This window comes from Oncorhynchus nerka, linkage group LG10, assembly GCF_034236695.1.
Source record: "Oncorhynchus nerka isolate Pitt River linkage group LG10, Oner_Uvic_2.0, whole genome shotgun sequence".
Taxonomy (NCBI): domain Eukaryota; kingdom Metazoa; phylum Chordata; class Actinopteri; order Salmoniformes; family Salmonidae; genus Oncorhynchus; species Oncorhynchus nerka.
This window is the reverse complement of record NC_088405.1, coordinates 101,871,939-101,894,715: the sequence shown is the minus strand read 5'-3', so window position 1 is coordinate 101,894,715 and position 22,777 is coordinate 101,871,939. Positions and strand designations below refer to the sequence as shown.

The 22,777-nt window shown below is 44.1% G+C and overlaps 1 protein-coding gene across 1 annotated transcript in view; it reads right to left on the bottom strand.

Moving 5' to 3' along the window:
* LOC115124079 (multidrug and toxin extrusion protein 1-like) overlaps positions 1–9,919 on the bottom strand; it is a 68,390-nt gene extending 58,471 nt beyond the window's left edge. Inside the window, exons 1-3 of the mRNA XM_065024024.1 lie at positions 9,236–9,919; positions 2,374–2,475; positions 2,155–2,223 (exon numbers count right to left, since the gene is read on the bottom strand). Of these exons, the coding sequence (XP_064880096.1) occupies positions 2,155–2,223; positions 2,374–2,475; positions 9,236–9,589 (525 nt within the window). The 5' untranslated portion in view covers positions 9,590–9,919. The remainder of the gene's footprint in view (positions 1–2,154; positions 2,224–2,373; positions 2,476–9,235) is intronic.
* Between the last annotated feature and the right edge of the window lie 12,858 nt (positions 9,920–22,777).

Below are 22,777 nucleotides of genomic sequence, written 5' to 3'. Positions count from 1 at the left end.
ATATTGAACATTGAGCCTCTTGATTCCAAGCACTCTCCGCTGCCAACGTGTATAAATCCACCGCATAATCAGCTACACGGAGGGACTCCTGCCGAAGATGGATTAGCTTCTGGGTGGCCTCTCTACCGGAGAACGGGGCATCAAAAACCTTCTACACTTTTCCCACAAACCCCTCCAGAATAGTGTATATAGCCAGCTGTTGTTCCCACACGTCAGTAGCCCAGGTGAGAGCTCTCCCCCCGGCCATCAGCGTGATGAGGTAGGAGTGATCCGAGGGAAGGAGGAGGGCTGAAGCTCGACGACGAGGACCCATTGAGCTAGGAACGACCGACAGGTGCTCGGCTCTTCATTGAAGCGTTCAGGAGGAGGTAGGCTTCCGGGAAGGTGGAGTGACCGATGAGACGTTGCTGTGGAGCTGTAGGGTTACCACCGTGGTAGGCGGCCTCCCAGACAACCCATGGAATTGCTCTAGCAAACTGCCCAGTCATGGCATTCAGACAACGTTTGGAACCCCTCCACAAGGACACGAAGCAATTCCTCGTGCCTACTGATGGTAGGAGATGGCGTTGCAATGCCCGGGTCTGCTGGGTCAGTCATGGCCAGTTCAGGAATCAAAGTAAGGTGCAGACATTTCGAATTAACAATGGTTTGATTATCCAACAGAGGCAATAGACAGGTCAAGGCAGGCAGGGGTCAGTAAACCAGAGGTGGGGCGAAGGGACAAGTCAGCAGGCAGAGTGGTCAGGCAGGCGGGCTCAGAGTCAGGACAGGCAAGGGTCAGGCAGGCGGGCTCAGAGTCAGGACAGGCAAGGGTCAGGCAGGCGGGCTCAGAGTCAGGACAGGCAAGGGTCAGGCAGGCGGGCTCAGAGTCAGGACAGGCAAGGGTCAGGCAAGCGGGCTCAGAGTCAGGACAGGCAGAGTGGTTAGGCAGGCGGGCTCAGAGTCAGGACAGGCAGATTGGTCAGGCAGGCGGGCTCAGAGTCAGGACAGGCAGAGTGGTCAGGCAGGCGGGCTCAGAGTCAGGACAGGCAAGGGTCAAAACCAGGAGGGCGAGAAAAAGACAGACTGGGAACAGCAGGAGCTGAGAATAAAAATGCTGGTTGACTTGACAAAACAAGATGAACTGGCAATGGACAAACAGAGAACACAGGTATAAATACACAGGGGATAATGGGGAAGATGGGTGACGCCTGGAAAAGGGGGTGGAGATAATCACAAGGACAGGTGAAACAGATCAGGGTGTGACACTAAAGGAACAACATTATTAAACAGTTAATAAAACACATAACAGGCCTTTCAACCACACAAACTATATACACCTCTCTGACACACACACACACACACACACACACACACACACACACACACACACACACACACACACACACACACACACACAGGGAGAGAGGGTCTAACCCACACACAGAGGGTCTAACCCACACACAGAGAGCCTAATCCACACACAGAGGGCCTAACCCCCACACAGAGGGCCTAACCCACACACAGAGAGCCTAACCCACACACAGAGGGCCTAACCCACACACAGAGAGCCTAACCCACACACAGAGAGCCTAACCCACACACAGAGGGCCTAACCCACACACAGAGAGCCTAACCCACACACAGAGCCTAACCCACACACAGAGGGCCTAACCCACACACAGAGAGCCTAACCCACACACAGAGGGCCTAACCCACACACAGAGGGCCTAACCCACACACAGAGAGCCTAACCCACACACAGAGGGCCTAACCCACACACAGAGGGCCTAACCCACACACAGAGGGCCTAACCCACACACAGAGAGCCTAACCCACACACAGAGAGCCTAACCCACACACAGAGAGCCTAACCCACACACAGAGAGCCTAACCCACACACAGAGAGCCTAACCCACACACAGAGAGCCTAACCCACACACAGAGAGCCTAACCCACACACAGAGGGCCTAACCCACACACAGAGAGCCAAACCCACACACAGAGAGCCTAACCCACACACAGAGGGCCTAACCCACACACAGAGAGCCTAACCCACACACAGAGGGCCTAACCCACACACAGAGGGCCTAACCCACACACAGAGGGCCTAACCCACACACAGAGAGCCAAACCCACACACAGAGGGCCTAACCCACACACAGAGGGCCTAACCTGAGAGACGAGTGTATCACAGGCCAGAGCCAGTCCGTAGCCCGTAGAGGTCGTGGTCACATTGATCACCTGACAGGAAGAACAACAACAAATATTATTATGAAGAAACAATATTATAGAGTCAGTCTGTCTGTATAACTGCAAAATGTTTTTTTAAATGTTTTTTTTCAAATCTCGCCAGTCAGAGAACTAATCATAGTAGATAATTGTGGGTAATACCGCAGAGCCCAGTGCGTATCCCGCCAGCTCTGCGTTGCCAAGGTGACCACAGAATATGGTGATGACAAACGGGAGCAAGAAGTTCAGGATCCGAGACACCAGCTGTAACAGACGAGCTTGCTCGCACGCACACAACACACACACAACACACACACATGCACCAAGAGTGAGTTCTGTCCTGCGGCACCAATGGTATTTCATGTGAGGTTAACAGCGCAATCTCTGCCAAGACAAGTCTAAAACATGTTCTCATAGTAACACTTAGGGGGAATAGGTCTAAAACATGATCTCATGGAAACACTTAGGGGGAATAGGTCTAAAACATGTTCTCATGGTAACACTTAGGGGGAATAGGTCTAAAACATGATCTCATGGTAACACTTAGGGGGAATAGGTCTAAAACATGTTCTCATGGTAACACTTAGGGGGAATAGGTCTAAAACATGATCTCATGGTAACACTTAGGGGGAATAGGTCTAAAACATGTTCTCATGGTAACACTTAGGGGGAATAGGTCTAAAACATGTTCTCATGGTAACACTTAGGGGGAATAGGTCTAAAACATGATCTCATGGAAACACTTAGGGGGAATAGGTCTAAAACATGTTCTCATGGAAACACTTAGGGGGAATAGGTCTAAAACATGTTCTCATGGTAACACTTAGGGGGAATAGGTCTAAAACATGATCTCATGGAAACACTTAGGGGGGGAACAGTCTAAAACATGATCTCATGGTAACACTTAGGGGGAATAGGTCTAAAACATGATCTCATGGAAACACTTAGGGGGAATAGGTCTAAAACATGATCTCATGGAAACACTTAGGGGGAATAGGTCTAAAACATGATCTCATGGTAACACTTAGGGGGAATAGGTCTAAAACATGATCTCATGGAAACACTTAGGGGGAATAGGTCTAAAACATGATCTCATGGTAACACTTAGGGGGAATAGGTCTAAAACATGATCTCATGGAAACACTTAGGGGGAATAGGTCTAAAACATGATCTCATGGAAACACTTAGGGGGGGGGAACAGTCTAAAACATGATCTCATGGTAACACTTAGGGGGAATAGGTCTAAAACATGATCTCATGGAAACACTTAGGGGAACAGTCTAAAACATGATCTCATGGTAACACTTAGGGGAATAGGTCTAAAACATGTTCTCATGGTAACACTTAGGGGGGATAGGTCTAAAACATGTTCTCATGGTAACACTTAGGGGGAATAGGTCTAAAACATGTTCTCATGGTAACACTTAGGGGGAATAGGTCTAAAACATGATCTCATGGTAACTCTTAGGGGGAATAGGTCTAAAACATGTTCTCATGGTAACACTTAGGGGGAATAGGTCTAAAACATGTTCTCATGGTAACACTTAGGGGGAATAGGTCTAAACTATGTTCTCATGGTAACACTTAGGGGGAATAGGTCTAAAACATGTTCTCATGGTAACACTTAGGGGGAATAGGTCTAAAACATGATCTCATGGTAACACTTAGGGGGAATAGGTCTAAAACATGATCTCATGGTAACACTTAGGGGGAATAGGTCTAAAACATAGTGGTCTTATGACTGGTTTTTATAAAGGGGCTATGACTGGTTTTATAAAGGGGCTATAACTGGTTTTATAAAGGGGCAATGACTGGTTTTATAAAGGGGTTCTATAAAGGGGCTATGACTGGTTTCATAAAGGGGTTCTATAAAGGGGCTATGACTGGTTCTATAAAGGGGTTCTATAAAGGGGCTATGACTGGTTCTATAAAGGGGTTCTATAAAGGGGCTATGACTGGTTTTATAAAGGGGTTCTATAAAGGGGCTATGACTGGTTCTATAAAGGGGTTATGACTGGTTTTATAAAGGGGCTATGACTGGTTCTATAAAGGGGTTATGACTGGTTATATAAAGGGGCTATGACTGGTTTTATAAAGGGGCTATGACTGGTTTTATAAAGGGGCTATGACTGGTTTCATAAAGGGGCTATTACTGGTTATATAAAGGTCTTATGACTGGTTTTATAAAGGGGCTATGACTGGTTCTATCAAGGGGCTATGACTGGTTTTATAATGGGGCTATGACTGGTTTTATAAAGGGGCTATGACTGGTTCTATAAAGGGGCTATGACTGGTTTTATAATGGGGCTATGACTGGTTCTATAAAGGGGCTATGATTGGTTCTATAAAGGGGCTATGACTGGTTTTATAAAGGGGCTATGACTGGTTCTATAAAGGGGCTATTACTGGTTCTATAAAGGGGCTATGACTGGTTTTATAAAGGGGCTATGACTGGTTTTATAATGGGGCTATGACTGGTTTTATAAAGGGGCTATGACTGGTTCTATAAAGGGGCTATTATTGGTTCTATAAAGGGGCTATGACTGGTTCTATAAAGGGACTATGACTGGTTCTATAAAGGTCTTATGACTGGTTTTATAAAGGGGCTATGACTGGTTCTATAAAGGGGCTATTACTGATTCTATAAAGGGGCTATGACTGGTTCTATAAAGGGGCTATGACTGGTTCTATAAAGGTCTTATGACTGGTTTTATAAAGGGGCTATGACTGGTTTTATAAAGGGGCTATGACTGGTTCTATAAAGGGGCTATTACTGGTTATATAAAGGTCTTATGACTGGTTCTATAAAGGGGCTATGACTGGTTCTATCAAGGGGCTATGACTGGTTCTATAAAGGGGCTATGACTGGTTTTATAATGGGGCTATGACTGGTTCTATAAAGGGGCTATGACTGGTTTTATAATGGGGCTATGACTGGTTTTATAATGGGGCTATGACTGGTTTTATAAAGGTCTTATGACTGGTTTTATAAAGGGGCTATGACTGGTTTTATAAAGGGGCTATGACTGCTTTTATAAATGGGCTATGACTGATTATATAAAGGGGCTATGACTGATTCTATAAAGGGGCTATGACTGGTTATATAAAGGGGCTATGACTGGTTTTATAAAGGGGCTATGACTGGTTATATAAAGGGGCTAGGACTGGTTCTATAAAGGGGCTATGACTGGTTTTATAAAGGGGTTCTATAAAGGGGCTATGACTGGTTTTATAAAGGGGCTATGACTGGTTTTATAAATGGGCTATGATTGGTTTTATAAAGGGGCTATGACTGGTTTTATAAAGGGGCTATGACTGGTTCTATAAAGGGGCTATGACTGATTTTATAAAGGGGCTATGACTGGTTCTATAAAGGGGCTATTACTGGTTCTATAAAGGGGCTATGACTGGTTTTATAACGGGGCTATGACTGGTTCTATAAAGGGACTATTACTGGTTTTATAAAGGGGCTATTACTGGTTTTATAAAGGGGCTATGACTGGTTTTATAAAGGGGCTATGACTGGTTTCATAAAGGGTTCGATAAAGGGGCTATGACTGGTTTTATAAAGGGGCTATGACTGGTTTTATAAAGGGGCTATGACTGGTTCTATAAAGGGGCTATGACTGGTTTTATAAAGTGGCTATTACTGGTTTTATAAAGGGGCTATGACTGGTTTTTATAAAGGGGCTATGACTGGTTTTATAAAGGGGTTCTATAAAGGGGCTATGACTGGTTTTATAAAGGGGCTATGACTGGTTTTATAAAGGGGCTATGACTGGTTCTATAAAGGCGCTATGACTGGTTTTATAAAGGGGCTATTACTGGTTATATAAAGGTCTTATGACTGGTTTTATAAAGGGGCTATGACTGGTTCTATATAGTGGCTATTACTGGTTTTATAAAGGGGCTATTACTGGTTGTATAAAGAGGCTATGACTGGTTTTATAAAGGGGCTATGACTGGTTTTATAAAGGGGCTATGACTGGTTCTATAAAGGGGCTATTACTGGTTCTATAAAGGGGCTATGACTGGTTTTATAAAGGGGCTATGACTGGTTTTATAATGGGGCTATGACTGGTTTTATAAAGGGGCTATGACTGGTTCTATAAAGGGGCTATTATTGGTTCTATAAAGGGGCTATGACTGGTTCTATAAAGGGACTATGACTGGTTCTATAAAGGTCTTATGACTGGTTTTATAAAGGGGCTATGACTGGTTCTATAAAGGGGCTATTACTGATTCTATAAAGGGGCTATGACTGGTTCTATAAAGGGGCTATGACTGGTTCTATAAAGGTCTTATGACTGGTTTTATAAAGGGGCTATGACTGGTTCTATAAAGGGGCTATGACTGGTTCTATAAAGGGGCTATTACTGGTTATATAAAGGTCTTATGACTGGTTCTATAAAGGGGCTATGACTGGTTCTATCAAGGGGCTATGACTGGTTCTATAAAGGGGCTATGACTGGTTTTATAATGGGGCTATGACTGGTTCTATAAAGGGGCTATGACTGGTTTTATAATGGGGCTATGACTAGTTTTATAATGGGGCTATGACTGGTTTTATAAAGGTCTTATGACTGGTTTTATAAAGGGGCTATGACTGGTTATATAAAGGTCTTATGACTGGTTTTATAAAGGGGCTATGACTGGTTTTATAAAGGGGCTATGACTGCTTTTATAAATGGGCTATGACTGATTATATAAAGGGGCTATGACTGGTTCTATAAAGGGGCTATGACTGGTTATATAAAGGGGCTATGACTGGTTATATAAAGGGGCTATGACTGGTTATATAAAGGGGCTATGACTGGTTATATAAAGGGGCTATGACTGGTTTTATAAAGGGGTTCTATAAAGGGGCTATGACTGGTTTTATAAAGGGGCTATGACTGGTTTTATAAATGGGCTATGATTGGTTTTATAAAGGGGCTATGACTGGTTTTATAAAGGGGCTATGACTGGTTCTATAAAGGGGCTATGACTGATTTTATAAAGGGGCTATAACTGGTTCTATAAAGGGGCTATTACTGGTTCTATAAAGGGGCTATGACTGGTTTTATAAAGGGGCTATGACTGGTTCTATAAAGGGGCTATGACTGGTTTTATAAAGGGGCTATTACTGGTTTTATAAAGGGGCTATGACTGGTTTTATAAAGGGGCTATGACTGGTTTTATAAAGGGATTCGATAAAGGGGCTATGACTGGTTTTATAAAGGGGCTATGACTGGTTTTATAAAGGGGCTATGACTGGTTCTATAAAGGGGCTATGACTGGTTTTATAAAGGGGCTATTACTGGTTTTATAAAGGGGCTATGACTGGTTTTATAAAGGGGCTATGACTGGTTTTATAAAGGGGTTCTATAAAGGGGCTATGACTGGTTTTATAAAGGGGCTATGACTGGTTTTATAAAGGGGCTATGACTGGTTCTATAAAGGGGCTATGACTGGTTTTATAAAGGGGCTATGACTGGTTTTATAAAGGGGCTATGACTGGTTTTATAAATGGGCTATGACTGGTTATATAAAGGGGCTTTGACTGGTTTTATAAAGGGGCTATGACTGGTTTTATAAATGGGCTATGACTGGTTATATAAAGGGGCTATGACTGATTCTATAAAGGGGCTATGACTGTTTCTATAAAGGGGCAATGACTGGTTTTATAAAGGGGCTATGACTGGTAATATAAAGGGGCTATGAATGTGTTACTGATTTGATTCTGTGTTGAATCTATAAGTGACAGTGACTACAGACATACACTACTTAACCAACAGTGTGTGGACACCTGCTCATCGAACATCTCATTCCAAAATCATTGCCATTGATATGAGGTTTGTCCCCCATTTGCTGTGATAACAGCCTCCACTCTTCTGGGAAGGCATTCCACTAGATGTTGGAACATTGCTGTTATAACAGCCTCCACTCTTCTGGGAAGGCTTTCCACTAGATGTTGGAACATTGCTGCGAGGACTTGCTTCCATTCAGCCATAAGAGCATTAGTGAGGTTGGGCACTGATGATTAGGCCTGGCTCGCAGTCGGTGTTCCAATTCATCCCAAAGGTGGTCAATGGGGTTGAGGTCAGGGCTCTGTGCAGGCCAGTCAAGTTCTTCAATACCGATCTAGACAAGCCATTTCTGTATGGACCTTCCATTGTGCAGGGTGGCATTGTCATTCTGAAACAGGAAAGGTCTTTCCCCAAACTGTTGCCACAAAGTTGGAAGCACAGAATTGTCTAGAATGTCATTGTATGCTGTAGCGTTAAGATTTCCCTTCACTGGAACTAAGCGGCCCGAACAATGAAAAACAGCCCCAGTCCATTATTCCTCCTCCACCAAACTTTACAGTTGGCACTATGCATTGGGGCAGGTAGCATTACCCTGGCATCTGCCAAACCCAGATTCATCTGTCGGACTGCCAGATGGTGAAGTGTGATTCATCACTCCAGAGAACACGTTTCCACTGCTCCAGAGTCCAATGGCGGCGAGCTTTACACCACTCCAGCCGATGCTTGGTATTGCGCATGGTGATCTTAGGCTTGTGTGCGGCTGCTCGGCCATGGAAACTCATTTCATGAAGCTCCCGACAAACATTTATTGTGCTGACGTTGCTTCCAGAGGCAGTTTGGACCTCGGTAGTGAGTTTTGCAACTGAGGACAGAACATTTTTACTGACTTGTTGGAAATGTGGCATCCTATGACGGAGTCACTGAGCTATTCAGTATGGACCATTCTACTGCCAATGTTTGTCTATGGAGATTGCATGACTTTGTGCTCGATATTATACGCCTGTTAGCAACCGGTGTGGCTGAAATAGCCGATTCCACTGATTTGTGGGTGTCCAGATACTTTTGGTCATATACTGTATCTATAGCAACTGTCCATTACAATAACTCTAGTCGCTGGGAGGAAAGGTTGTTCAGTCAGACAGTGACTGAACTACGCTGAACACACACACACACACACAAACACACACACACACACACACACACACACACACAAACACACACAGTTTGTGTCTCACCAGAGGTCCTGTGAGTCTCAGTACATGGTAGAGTTCCTCTCTGTAGGCCAGGGGTATCCAGCGTCGGACACACACACACACACAAACACACACACACACACACACACACACACACACAAACACACACAGTTTGTGTCTCACCAGAGGTCCTGTGAGTCTCAGTACATGGTAGAGTTCCTCTCTGTAGGCCAGGGGTATCCAGCGTCGGACACACACACAGCGGAACAGTCTGGAACTGACCACTGTCCCCGCCGGCTCCTCGCCTGTACCGCGCACCACCTCCGACAAGGCAACTACATCCCCAGCAACCAGGCCAGGCCCCGGCAATGAACCTACAAATTCTGCCTTCTCCATTCAGCCGAGAGAAAGAGACAGAGAGAGGGAGTGAGAGAGGGAGCGTGAGAGAGGGAGCGTGAGAGAGGGAGAGGGAGCGTGAGAGAGAGAGAGTGAGAGAGTAGGGAGTGAGAGAGAGAGAGAAAGAAAGGGGAAGCTAGAGGGGGACAGAAAGAGAGAGAGATTATGTGCCCTGTGAGGTAACGTAGCACAGTCAGTCAGTCAGTTCGTAGAGGCAGAGAAACACACACACACATCCCTGTAACTGATTAAATAGCTCCCAGAGGAACACAGGGGGCAAGAGAAGAAAGGAGAGAGTGAGAGAGCGAGAGAGAGAGAGCGAGAGAGAGAGAGAAAGAGAGAGAGAGTGAATCAAAGAGTAGGAGAGGGAGAGAGCCACAAACAGGCTCATGTTTTGTCGCTGTAAGTGGCCAAGCTAGGCTGAGGGGTGTGTGTGTTACAGGACTCAGTAATCTGTTGAGGAATGCCTAAGTGTCTGAGCCCTGATCTGAGTTGTGTGTTACAACATCTGATTAATGAATGACTGAGAATATGGCTCTAGCAGTGTGTGCGCGTGTGTGTGTGTGTGTTGTGTTGAGCCATCGACCCTGCCTCCTCTTGAATGCACTTTAACCTTTGATCTCACATGTTTTTATGTCAAATGGTTTTGTTATATTTCTACAAGTTTGGACACACCTAGTCATTCCAGGGATTTTCTTTATTTTTACTATTTTCTACATTATAGAATAACAGTGAAGATATCAAAACTATGAAATAACATATATGAACTCATGTACTGTAGTAAATAAAAAATATTTTATATTTGACATTCTAGTAGCCAATAAGTCTGGCTGCACAACAGATTGGCAAATGTATTGCAAATTCAGAAATCATATGACTAAACTGAATCAAAAGAAGTAGAAACTACACTAAGAATGATAGTAAAAAGCTTTGGAGCACCTTAAATTACATTTTGGGGAAAAAAGCCAACTCAGATCCATCATTCATTGAATCAGATGGCTTTTTCATCACAAAGCCCAATGATATTGCAAACTACTTTAATGACTTTTTCATTGGCAAGATAAGCAAACGTAGGGATGACATGCCAGCAACAAACGCTGACACTACATATCCAAGTATATCTGACCAAATTATGAAAGACAAACACTGTTATCTTGAATTCCGTAAAGTGAGTGTGGAAGAGGTGAAACAATGATTGTTGTCTATCAACAATGACAAGGCACCAGGGTCTGACAACTTGGATGGAAAATGACTGAGGATAATAGCGGACGATATTGCCACTCCTATTTGCCATATTTTCAATTTAAGCCTACTAGAAAGTGTGTACCCTCAGGCTTGGAGGGAAGCAAGATTCATTCCGCTACCTAAGAATAGTAAAGCCCCCTTTACTGTCTAAAATAACCGCCCAATTAGTCTGTTACCCTTAGTAAACTTCTGAACGGTAAAAGGCATATATCAACATTGTGTTTGACCAGATACATTGCTGTTTCACAGTAAACAAATTAACAACAGACTTTTCAGCAGCTTATAGAGAAGGACATTCAACAAGCACAGCTGACTGAAGCACAGCACAAATGACTGATGATTTGATGAGAGAAATTGATGATACAAATATTTGCGGGGTTTTGTTAGACTTCAGTGCAGCTTTTGACATTATCGATCATAGTCTGCTGCTGGAAAAACATGTGCTTTATGGCTTTACACCCCCTGCTATAATGTGGATAAAGAGTTACCTGTCTAACAGAACACAGAGGGTGTTATGGCTTTACACCCCCTGCTATATTGTGGATAAAGAGTTATCTGTCTAACAGAACACAGAGGGTATTATGGCTTTACATCCCCTGCTATATTGTGGATAAAGAGTTATCTGTCTAACAGAACACAGAGGGTGTTATGGCTTTACACCCCCTGCTATATTGTGGATAAAGAGTTATCTGTCTAACAGAACACAGAGGGTGTTATGGCTTTACATCCCCTGCTATATTGTGGATAAAGAGTTATCTGTCTAACAGAACACAGAGGGTATTATGGCTTTACACCCCCTGCTATATTGTGGATAAAGAGTTATCTGTCTAACAGAACACAGAGGGTGTTATGGCTTTACATCCCCTGCTATATTGTGGATAAAGAGTTATCTGTCTAACAGAACACAGAGGGTGTTATGGCTTTACAGCCCCTGCTATATTGTGGATAAAGAGTTACCTGTCTAACAGAACACAGAGGGTGTTATTTATTTTTTCTTTATTTAACTAGGCAAGTCAGTTAAGAACAAATTCTTATTTTCAATGACGGCCTAGGAACAGTTGGTTAACTGCCTGTTCAGGGGCAGAACGACAGATTTGTACCTTGTCAGCTAAGGGTTTTGAACTTGCAACCTTCCAGTTACTAGTCCAACGCTCTAACCACTAGGCTACCCTGCCGCCCCAACATAATCCATTAAAGTGACTTCATCACTTTAATGGAAGCCTCTCCAACATAATCCAGCTAGAATCAGGAATTCCCCAGGGCAGCTGTCTAGGCCCCTTACTTTTTTCAATCTTTACTTATGACATGCCACTGGCTTTGAGTAAAGCCAGTGTGTCTACGTATGTGGAAGACACAACACTATACACGTCAGCTACTACAGCGACTGAAATGACCACAAAACTTACAAAATTGTTCGTTTCAGAGTGGGTGGCAAGGAATAAGTTAGTCCTAAATATTTCAAAATCTAAAAGCACTGTATTAGCGACCAATCATTCACTGAACCCTAAACCTCGACTAAATCTTGTAATAAATCATGTGGAAATGAGCAAGTTGAGGTGACTAAACTGATGATAGTAACCCTGGATTGTAAACTGTCATGGTCAAAACATACTGATACAACAGTAGCTAAGATGGGGAGAAGTCTGTCCATAATAAAGCGCTGCTCTACCTTCTTAACAGCACTATCAACAAGGCAGGTCCTACAGGTCCTAGTTTCTACCTCTTAACAACACTATCAGCAAGGCAGGTCCTACATGCTCTAGTTTTGTCACACCTGGACACCTGTTCAGTTGTGTGGTCAGGTAACACAAAAAGGGACTTAGGAAAATTGCAATTTTCTCAGAACAGGGCAGCATAGCTGGCCCTTGGATGGACACAGAGTGATAATATTAAGAATATTCATGTCAAACTTGTTGAAAGTGGAGGAGAGATTGACTTCATCACTACTTGTTTAACATATGAGATGTATTGACGTGTTGAATGCACCGAGCTGTCTATCTAAACTACTGGCACACAGCTCAGACACCCATGCATACCCCACAAGACAGGCCACAAGAGGTCTCTTCATAGTCCAGAACAGACTATGGGAGAGGCACAGTACTACATAGAGCCATGACTACATGGAAATCTATTCCACATCAAGTAACTGATGCAAGCAGTAAAATGTAATTTAAAAAATATACAAAAATACACCTTATGTAACAGTGGAGACTGTGAAGCAACACATAGGCACAGACATGCATACACACGTGATAACATAAGCACTATACACACTATACACACACATTGATTTTGTACTGTAGATAAGTAGTAGCGATGGAGCAGGGGCCTGAGTGCCACAGAATGTTGTGAAATCTGTGAATGTATTTTAATGTTGTTTTTTTTCAAATTATATAAACTGCCTTAATTTTGCAGGACCCCAGGAAGAGCAGCTGCTGCCTTGGCAGGAACTAATGGGGATCCATAATAAACCACAGGAAGAGCAGCTGCTGCCTTGGCAGGAACTAATGGGGATGAAACTGGCTCTCAATCATTCCAAGTGAAGCTGGTTGAGAAAATGTGGATTATTTGTCAGAGTATAGGGCCTTGTGCATTTCAGGTAAAATAATAACCAAATGTTTTAATCCCAGGGCAAATTATCTAGCAACAGAATGCTAGCTAGCTAAATTTCCATAAATATTTAATGCTTTTCGACCTGTCCCCAAATTAATATAGTAGGGTTAGTAGTTTGTTTTGATATTTCAACCTGCATGTCCTGATTGCTTCTGGTCAGCAGTCTGGTCAGCAGGGGCACACCCCTGAACCTAGAGTATTCCTGACACACCCCTGAACCTAGAGTATTCCTGACACACCCCTGAACCTAGAGTGTTCCTGACACACCCCTGAACCTAGAGTATTCCTGACACACCCCTGAACCTAGAGTATTCCTGACACACCCCTGAACCTAGAGTGTTCCTGACACACCCCTGAACCTAGAGTGTTCCTGACACACCCTGAACCTAGAGTATTCCTGACACACCCTGAACCTAGAGTATTCCTGACACACCCCTGAACCTAGAGTATTCCTGACCACCCCTGAACACACCCCCCTGAACCTAGAGTATACCTGACACACCCCTGAACCTAGAGTATTCCTGACACACCCCTGAACCTACCTGACACACCCTGAACCTAGAGTATTCCTGACACACCCCTGAACCTAGAGTATACCTGACACACCCCTGAACCTAGAGTGTTCCTGACACCCCCTGAACCTAGAGTATTCCTGACACACCCGTGAACCTAGAGTGTTCCTGACACACCCCTGAACCTAGAGTATTCCTGACACACCCCTGAACCTAGAGTATTCCTGACACACCCCTGAACCTAGAGTGTTCCTGACACACCCCTGAACCTAGAGTATTCCTGACACACCCCTGAACCTAGAGTATTCCTGACACACCCCTGAACCTAGAGTATTCCTGACACACCCCTGAACCTAGAGTATTCCTGACACACCCCTGAACCTAGAGTATTCCTGACACACCCCTGAACCTAGAGTATTCCTGACACACCCCTGAACCTAGAGTATTCCTGACACACCCCTGAACCTAGAGTATTCCTGACACACCCCTGAACCTAGAGTATTCCTGACACACCCCTGAACCTAGAGTATTCCTGACACACCCCTGAACCTAGAGTATTCCTGACACACCCCTGAACCTAGAGTATTCCTGACACACCCCTGAACCTAGAGTATTCCTGACACACCCCTGAACCTAGAGTATACCTGACACACCCCTGAACCTAGAGTATTCCTGACACACCCCTGAACCTAGAGAATTCCTGACACACCCCTGAACCTACAGTATTCCTGACACACCCCTGCCTTAGATCCATTGCATTAGTGATAAGATAATTGTGTCCTCCAGGTACATCACCCAATTTAATTATATTACTCTCAGTCTGTAAACCAGAATTTGTAAGATCCTGGTCGAATGAAACAGACGGAGGCCCAGCTAAAAGGTTTATTCACGGAACGTTCTAACATCAAGAATAAAAAAATATTAATTTTATAACTGACTTCTCACGCCCACACATACACACAAACATACGCACACACATGTCCTTTAAAATACCATAAAGACATATTGTTTAACCCTAATTCTGACTAGGACTACACATTTATTGATTATGATTTTATACATTCTAATCAATTCCATACAAATACATGTTTCAGGGCGGAATATTCTATTCATTCAATTAACAGACAATTCTCACCTATCAATTAGGTTTGTTAAGTTAGAGCCTCCACCAGTGTTGCTTTTCCCTCACTCTGCGTTCCAACTCATTCCAATTGGGATGAGGTCGGGTGATTGTGAAGGCCATCTGATGCAGCACTCCATCATTCTGCGTTCCAACTCATTCCGATTGGGATGAGGCCATCTGATGCAGCACTACATCACTCTGCGTTCCAACTCATTCCGATTGGGATGAGGTCGGGTGTTTGTGAAGGCCATCTGATGCAGCACTCCATCACTCTGCGTTCCAACTCATTCCGATTGGGATGAGGTCGGGTGATTGTGAAGGCCATCTGATGCAGCACTCCATCACTCTGCGTTCCAACTCATCCGATTGGGATGAGGTCGGGTGTTTGTGAAGGCCATCTGATGCAGCACTCCATCACTCTGCGTTCCAACTCATTCCGATTGGGATGAGGTCGGGTGATTGTGAAGGCCATCTGATGCAGCTCTCCATCACTCTGCGTTCTAACTCATTCCGATTGGGATGAGGTCGGGTGATTGTGAAGGCCATCTGATGCAGCACTCCATCACTCTCCTTCTTGGTCAAATAGCCCTTACACAGCTTGGGGGTGTTTTGAGTCATTGTCCTGTTGAAAAACAAATGTTCGTACCACTAAGTCCAAAACAGATGGGATGGCTTATCGCTGCAGAATGCTGGTTAAGTGTGCCTTGAATTCTAAATAAATCAGTGACAGTGTCTTCTTTTTAAAAAAAAACATAACCATGTATGAGGTGTATACTTTTCTTTCAAAGTAGATGTGTTTAAAAAAGAAACACTGTGACCCTGATTTAACCCCTACAGTGGTTAATAACGGCTGTGTCTAGTGTCATGTACAGTGCCTTGCGAAAGTATTCGGCCCCCTTGAACTTTGCGACCTTTTGCCACATTTCAGGCTTCAAACATAAAGATATAAAACTGTATTTTTTTGTGAAAAATCAACAACAAGTGGGACACAATCATGAAGTGGAACGACATTTATTGGATATTTCAAACTTTTTTAACAAAATTATTCAGCCCCTTTACTTTCAGTGCAGCAAACTCTCTCCAGAAGTTCAGTGAGGATCTCTGAATGATCCAATGTTGACCTAAATGACTAATGATGATAAATACAATCCACCTGTGTGTAATCAAGTCTCCGTATAAATGCACCTGCACTGTGATAGTCTCAGAGGTCCGTTAAAAGCGCAGAGAGCATCATGAAGAACAAGGAACACACCAGGCAGGTCCGAGATACTGTTGTGAAGAAGTTTAAAGCCGGATTTGGATACAAAAAGATTTCCCAAGCTTTAAACATCCCAAGGAGCACTGTGCAAGCGATAATATTGAAATGGAAGGAGTATCAGACCACTGCAAATCTACCAAGACCTGGCCGTCCCTCTAAACTTTCAGCTCATACAAGGAGAAGACTGATCAGAGATGCAGCCAAGAGGCCCATGATCACTCTGGATGAACTGCAGAGATCTACAGCTGAGGTGGGACACTCTGTCCATAGGACAACAATCAGTTGTATATTGCACAAATCTGGCCTTTATGGAAGAGTGGCAAGAAGAAAGCAATTTCTTAAAGATATCCATAAAAAGTGTTGTTTAAAGTTTGCCACAAGCCACCTGGGAGACACACCAAACATGTGGAAGAAGGTGCTCTGGTCAGATGAAACCAAAATTGAACTTTTTGGCAACAATGCAAAACGTTATGTTTGGCGTAAAAGCAACACAGCTCATCACCCTGAACACACCATCCCCACTGTCAAACATGGTGGTGGCAGCATCATGCTTTGGGCCTGCTTTTATTCAGCAGGGACAGGGAAGATGGTTAAAATTGATGGGAAGATGGATGGAGCCAAATACAGGACCATTCTGGAAGAAAACCTGATGGAGTCTGCAAAAGACCTGAGACTGGGACGGAGATTTGTCTTCCAACAAGACAATGATCCAAAACACAAAGCAAAATCTACAATGGAATGGTTCAAAAATAAACATATCCAGGTGTTAGAATGGCCAAGTCAAAGTCCAGACCTGAATCCAATCGAGAATCTGTGGAAAGAACTGAAAACTGCTGTTCACAAATGCTCTCCATCCAACCTCACTGAGCTCGAGCTGTTTTGCAAGGAGGAATGGGAAAAAAATTCAGTCTCTCGATGTGCAAAACTGATAGAGACATACCCCAAGCGACTTACAGCTGTAATCGCAGCAAAAGCGATCACTGCCTCATTGCCTGTATCCGCCACGGAGCCGCAGTCAAACGACCACCCCTCATCACTGTCAAACGCTCCCTAAAACACTTCTGTGAGCAGGCTTTTCTAATCGACCTGGCCTGGGTATCCTGGAAGGACATTGACCTCATCCCGTCAGTTGAGGATGCCTGGTCATTCTTTAAAAGTAACTTCCTCACTATTTTAGATAAGCATGCTCCGTTCAAAAAATGCAGAACCAAGAACAGATACAGCCCTTGGTTCACTCCAGACCTGACTGCCCTCGACCAGCACAAAAACATCCTGTGGCGGACTGCAATAGCATCGAATAGCCCCCGTGATATGCAACTGTTCAAGTCAGGAACCAATACACGCAGTCAGTCAGGAAAGCTAAGGCCAGCTTCTTCGGGCAGAAGTTTGCATCCTGTAGCTCCAACTCCAAAAAGTTCTGGGACACTGTGAAGTCCATGGAGAACAAGAGCACCTCCTCCCAGCTGCCCACTGCACTGAGGCTAGGTAACACGGTCTCCACCGATAAATCCATGATTATTGAAAGCTTCAATAAGCACTTCTCAACGGCTGGCCATGCCTTCCGCCTGGCTACTCCAACCTCGGCCAACAGCTCCGCCCCCCCCCGCAGCTCCTCGCCCAAGCCTCTCCAGGTTCTCCTTTACCCAAATCCAGATAGCTGATGTTCTGAAAGAGCTGCAAAACCTAGACCCGTACAAATCAGCTGGGCTTGACAATCTGGACCCTCTATTTCTGAAACTATCTGCCGCCATTGTCGCAACCCCTATTACCAGCCTGTTCAACCTCTCTTTCATATCGTCTGAGATCCCCAAGGATTGGAAAGCTGCCTCAGTCATCCCCCTCTTCAAAGGGGGAGACACCCTGGACCCAAACTGCTATAGACCTATATCCATCCTGCCCTGCCTATCTAAGGTCTTCGAAAGCCAAGTCAACAAACAGGTCACTGACCATCTCGAATCCCACCGTACCTTCTCCGCTGTGCAATCTGGTTTCCGAGCCGGTCACGGGTGCACCTCAGCCACGCTCAAGGTACTAAACGATATCATAACCGCCATCGATAAAAGACAGTACTGTGCAGCCGTCTTCATCGACCTCGCCAAGGCTTTCGACTCTGTCAATCACCATATTCTTATCGGCAGACTCAATAGCCTCGGTTTTTCGGATGACTGCCTTGCCTGGTTCACCAATTACTTTGCAGACAGAGTTCAGTGTGTCAAATCGGAGGGCATGCTGTCCGGTCCTCTGGCAGTCTCTATGGGGTGCCACAGGGTTCAATTCTCGGGCCGACTCTTTTCTCTGTATATATCAATGATGTTGCTCTTGCTGCGGGCGATTCCCTGATCCACCTCTACGCAGACGACACCATTCTATATATTTTCGGCCCGTCATTGGACACTGTGCTATCTAACCTCCAAACGAGCTTCAATGCCATACAGCACTCCTTCCGTGGCCTCCAACTGCTCTTAAACGCGAGTAAAACCAAATGCATGCTTTTCAACCGATCGCTGCCTGCACCCGCATGCCCGACTAGCATCACCACCCTGGATGGTTCCGACCTTGAATATGTGGACATCTATAAGTACCTAGGTGTCTGGCTAGACTGCAAACTCTCCTTCCAGACTCACATCAAACATCTCCAATCGAAAATCAAATCAAGAGTCGGCTTTCTATTCCGCAACAAAGCCTCCTTCACTCACGCCGCCAAGCTTACCCTAGTAAAACTGACTATCCTACCGATCCTCGACTTCGGCGATGTCATCTACAAAATGGCTTCTAACACTCTACTCAGCAAACTGGATGCAGTCTATCACAGTGCCATCCGTTTTGTCACCAAAGCACCTTATACCACCCACCACTGCGACTTGTATGCTCTAGTCGGCTGGCCCTCGCTACATATTTGTCGCCAGACCCACTGGCTCCAGGTCATCTACAAGTCCATGCTAGGTAAAGCTCCGCCTTATCTCAGTTCACTGGTCACGATGGCAACACCCATCCGTAGCACGCGCTCCAGCAGGTGTATCTCACTGATCATCCCTAAAGCCAACACCTCATTTGGCCGCCTTTCGTTCCAGTACTCTGCTGCCTGTGACTGGAACGAATTGCAAAATCGCTGAAGTTGGAGACTTTATCTCCCTCACCAACTTCAAACATCAGCTATCCGAGCAGCTAACCGATCGCTGCAGCTGTACATAGTCTATTGGTAAATAGCCCACCCATTTTCACCTACCTCATTCCCATACTGTTTTTATACTGTTTTTTTTTATTTATTTACTTTTCTGCTCTTTTGCACACCAATATCTCTACCTGTACATGACCATCTAATCATTTATCACTCCAGTGTTAATCTGCAAAATTGTATTATTCGCCTACCTCCTCATGCCTTTTGCACACATTGTATATAGACTGCCCATTTTTTTCTACTGTGTTATTGACTTGTTAATTGTTTACTCCATGTGTAACTCTGTGTTGTCTGTTCACACTGCTATGCTTTATCTTGGCCAGGTCGCAGTTGTAAATGAGAACTTGTTCTCAACTAGCCTACCTGGTTAAATAAAGGTGAAATAAAAAATAAAATAAAAAGGTGGCGCTACAAAGTATTAACTTAAGGGGGCTGAATAATTTTGCACGCCCAATTTTTCAGTTTTTGATTTGTTAAAAAAGTTTGAAATATCCAATAAATATCATTCCACTTCATGATTGTGTCCCACTTGTTGTTGATTCTTCACAAAATTACAGTTTTATATCTTTATGTTTGAAGCCTGAAATGTGGCAAAAGGTCGCAAAGTTCAAGGGGGCCGAATACTTTCGCAAGGCACTGTATGTTTTTCAGATTCAATCTGATCGCAGGTTTTGGACAATACGCCATTGAAATGTTATTTCCTGATTTTGTTTTTATTTATTTCACCTTTATTTAACCAGGTTGGCTAGTTGAGAACAAGTTCTCATTTACATCTGTGACCTGACCAAGATAAAGCAAAGCAGTGTGACACAGACGACAACACAGAGTTACACATGGAATAAAACAATAAACAAGCCAATAACACAATAAACAAGTCAATGACACAGTAGAATAAAAAGAAAGAAAGTCTATATACAGGTTGTGCAGATGAGGTAAGATAAAGGAGGTAAGGCAATAAATAGGCCATATTGGCAAGATCATTACAATTTAGCAATTAAACACTGGAGTGATAGATGTGCAGAAGATGAATGTGCAAGTAGAGATACTGGGGTGCAAAGGAGCAAAAAAAAATGGGGATGAGTAAATTGGATGGGCTATTTACAGATGGGCTATGTACAGGTGCAATGATCTGTGAGCTGCTCTGACAGCTGATGCTTTAATGCTAGTGAGGGAGATATGAGTCTCCAGCTTCAGTGATTTTTGCAATTCGTTCCAGTCATCGGCAACAGAGAACTGGAAGGAAAGGTGTCCAAAGGGGGGAATTGGCTTTGGGGGTGACCAGTGAGATATACCTGCTGGAGCACGTGCTACGGGTGGGTGCTGCTATGGTGACCAGTGAAATATACCTGCTGGAGCGTGTGCTACGGGTGGGTGCTGCTATGGTGACCAGTGAGATGTATCTGCTGGAGCACGTTCTACGGGTGGGTGCTGCTATGGTGACCAGTGAGCTGAGATAAGGCAGGGCTTTACCTAGCAAAGACTTATAGATGACCTGGAGCCAGTGGGTTTGGCGACGAGTATGAAGCGAGGGCCAGCCAACGAGAGCATACAGGTCGCAGAGGTTGGTAGTATATGGGGCTTTGGTGAGAAAACGGATGGCACTGTGATAGACGGCATCCAGTTTGTTGAGTAGAGTGTTGGAGGCTATTTTGTAAAGGACATCGCCGAAGTCAAGGATTGGTAGGATAGTCAGTTTTACGAGAGTATGTTTGGCAGCATGAGTAAAGGATGCTTTATTGCGATACAGGAAGCCAATTCTAGATTCAATTTTGTATTGGAGATGCTTAATGTGAGTCTGGAAGGAAAGTTTACAGTCTAACCGGACACCTAGGTATTTGTAGTTGTCCACATATTCTAAGTCAGAACCGTCCAGAGTAGTGATGCTGGATGGGCGAGCAGGTGCAGGCAGTGATCGGTTGAAGAGCATGCATTTAGTTTTACTTGTGTTTAAGAGCAGCTGGAGGCCACGGAAGGAGAGTTGTATGGCATTGAAGCTCGTTTGGAGGTTAGTTAGCACAGTGTCCAAAGAAAGACCAGATGTATACAGACCGTTATCGTCTGCGTAGAGGTGGATCAGAGAATCACCAGCAGCAAGAGCGATATCATTCATATATACAGAGAAAAGAGTCGGCCCGAGAATTGAACCGTGTGGCACCCCCATAGAGACTGCCAACAGTCCCTCCAATCTGACACACTAAACTCTGTCTGAGAAGTAGTTGCTGAACCAGGCGAGGCAGTTATTTGAGAAACCAAGGCTGTTGAGTCTGCCGATAAGAATGCGGTGATTGACAGAGTCGAAAGCTTTGGCCAGGTCTATGAATACAGCTGCACAGTACTGATGAAGCCAACATTTACTGCAAATATCCGCCAACGCAGGAACATTACCTTTAAAAGGTGCCTTGCACACAGAAAACAGGTAGTACTGACCAAAGCAAACAGAAAACAGGTAGTACTGACCAAAGCAAACAGAAAACAGGTAGTACTGACCAAAGCAAACAGAAAACAGGTAGTACTGACCAAAGCAAACATAAAACAGGTAGTACTGACCAAAGCAAACAGAAAACAGGTAGTACTGACCAAAGCAAACAGAAAACAGGTAGTACTGACCAAAGCACACAGACACAAAGCAAACAGACACATGAACAACAGGTATAGGCACCGAACAGTAGTGTGTAGTAAATCAATCAGTAGTGTGTGTAGTCAATCAATCAGTAGTGTGTGTAGTTAATCAATCAGAAGTGTGTGTAGTCAATCAATCAGTAGTGTGTAGTTAATCAATCAGTAGTGCGTGTAGTCAATTAAACATCCAGTAGTGTGTAGTTAATCAATCAGTAGTGTGTGTAGTCAATCAATCAGAAGTGTGTGTAGTTAATCAATCAATCAGTAGTGTGTGTTCTCAATCAATCAATCAGTAGTGTGTGTAGTTAATCAATCAATCAGTAGTGTGTGTAGTTAATCAATCAATCAATCAGTAGTGTGTGCGTAATCAATCAATTAGTAGTGTGTGTTCTCAATCAATCAGTATTGTGTGCAGTCAATCAATCAGTAGTGTGTGTAGTCAATCAATTAGTAGTGTGTGTTCTCAATCAATCAGTATTGTGTGCAGTCAATCAATCAGTAGTGTGTGTAGTCAATCAATCAGTAGTGTGTGTAGTCAATCAATTAGTAGTGTGTGTTCTCAATCAATCAGTATTGTGTGTAATCAATCAATCAGTAGTGTGACGTGTATCTCTCCCCAACACCTCAGCTGACGTGAAGT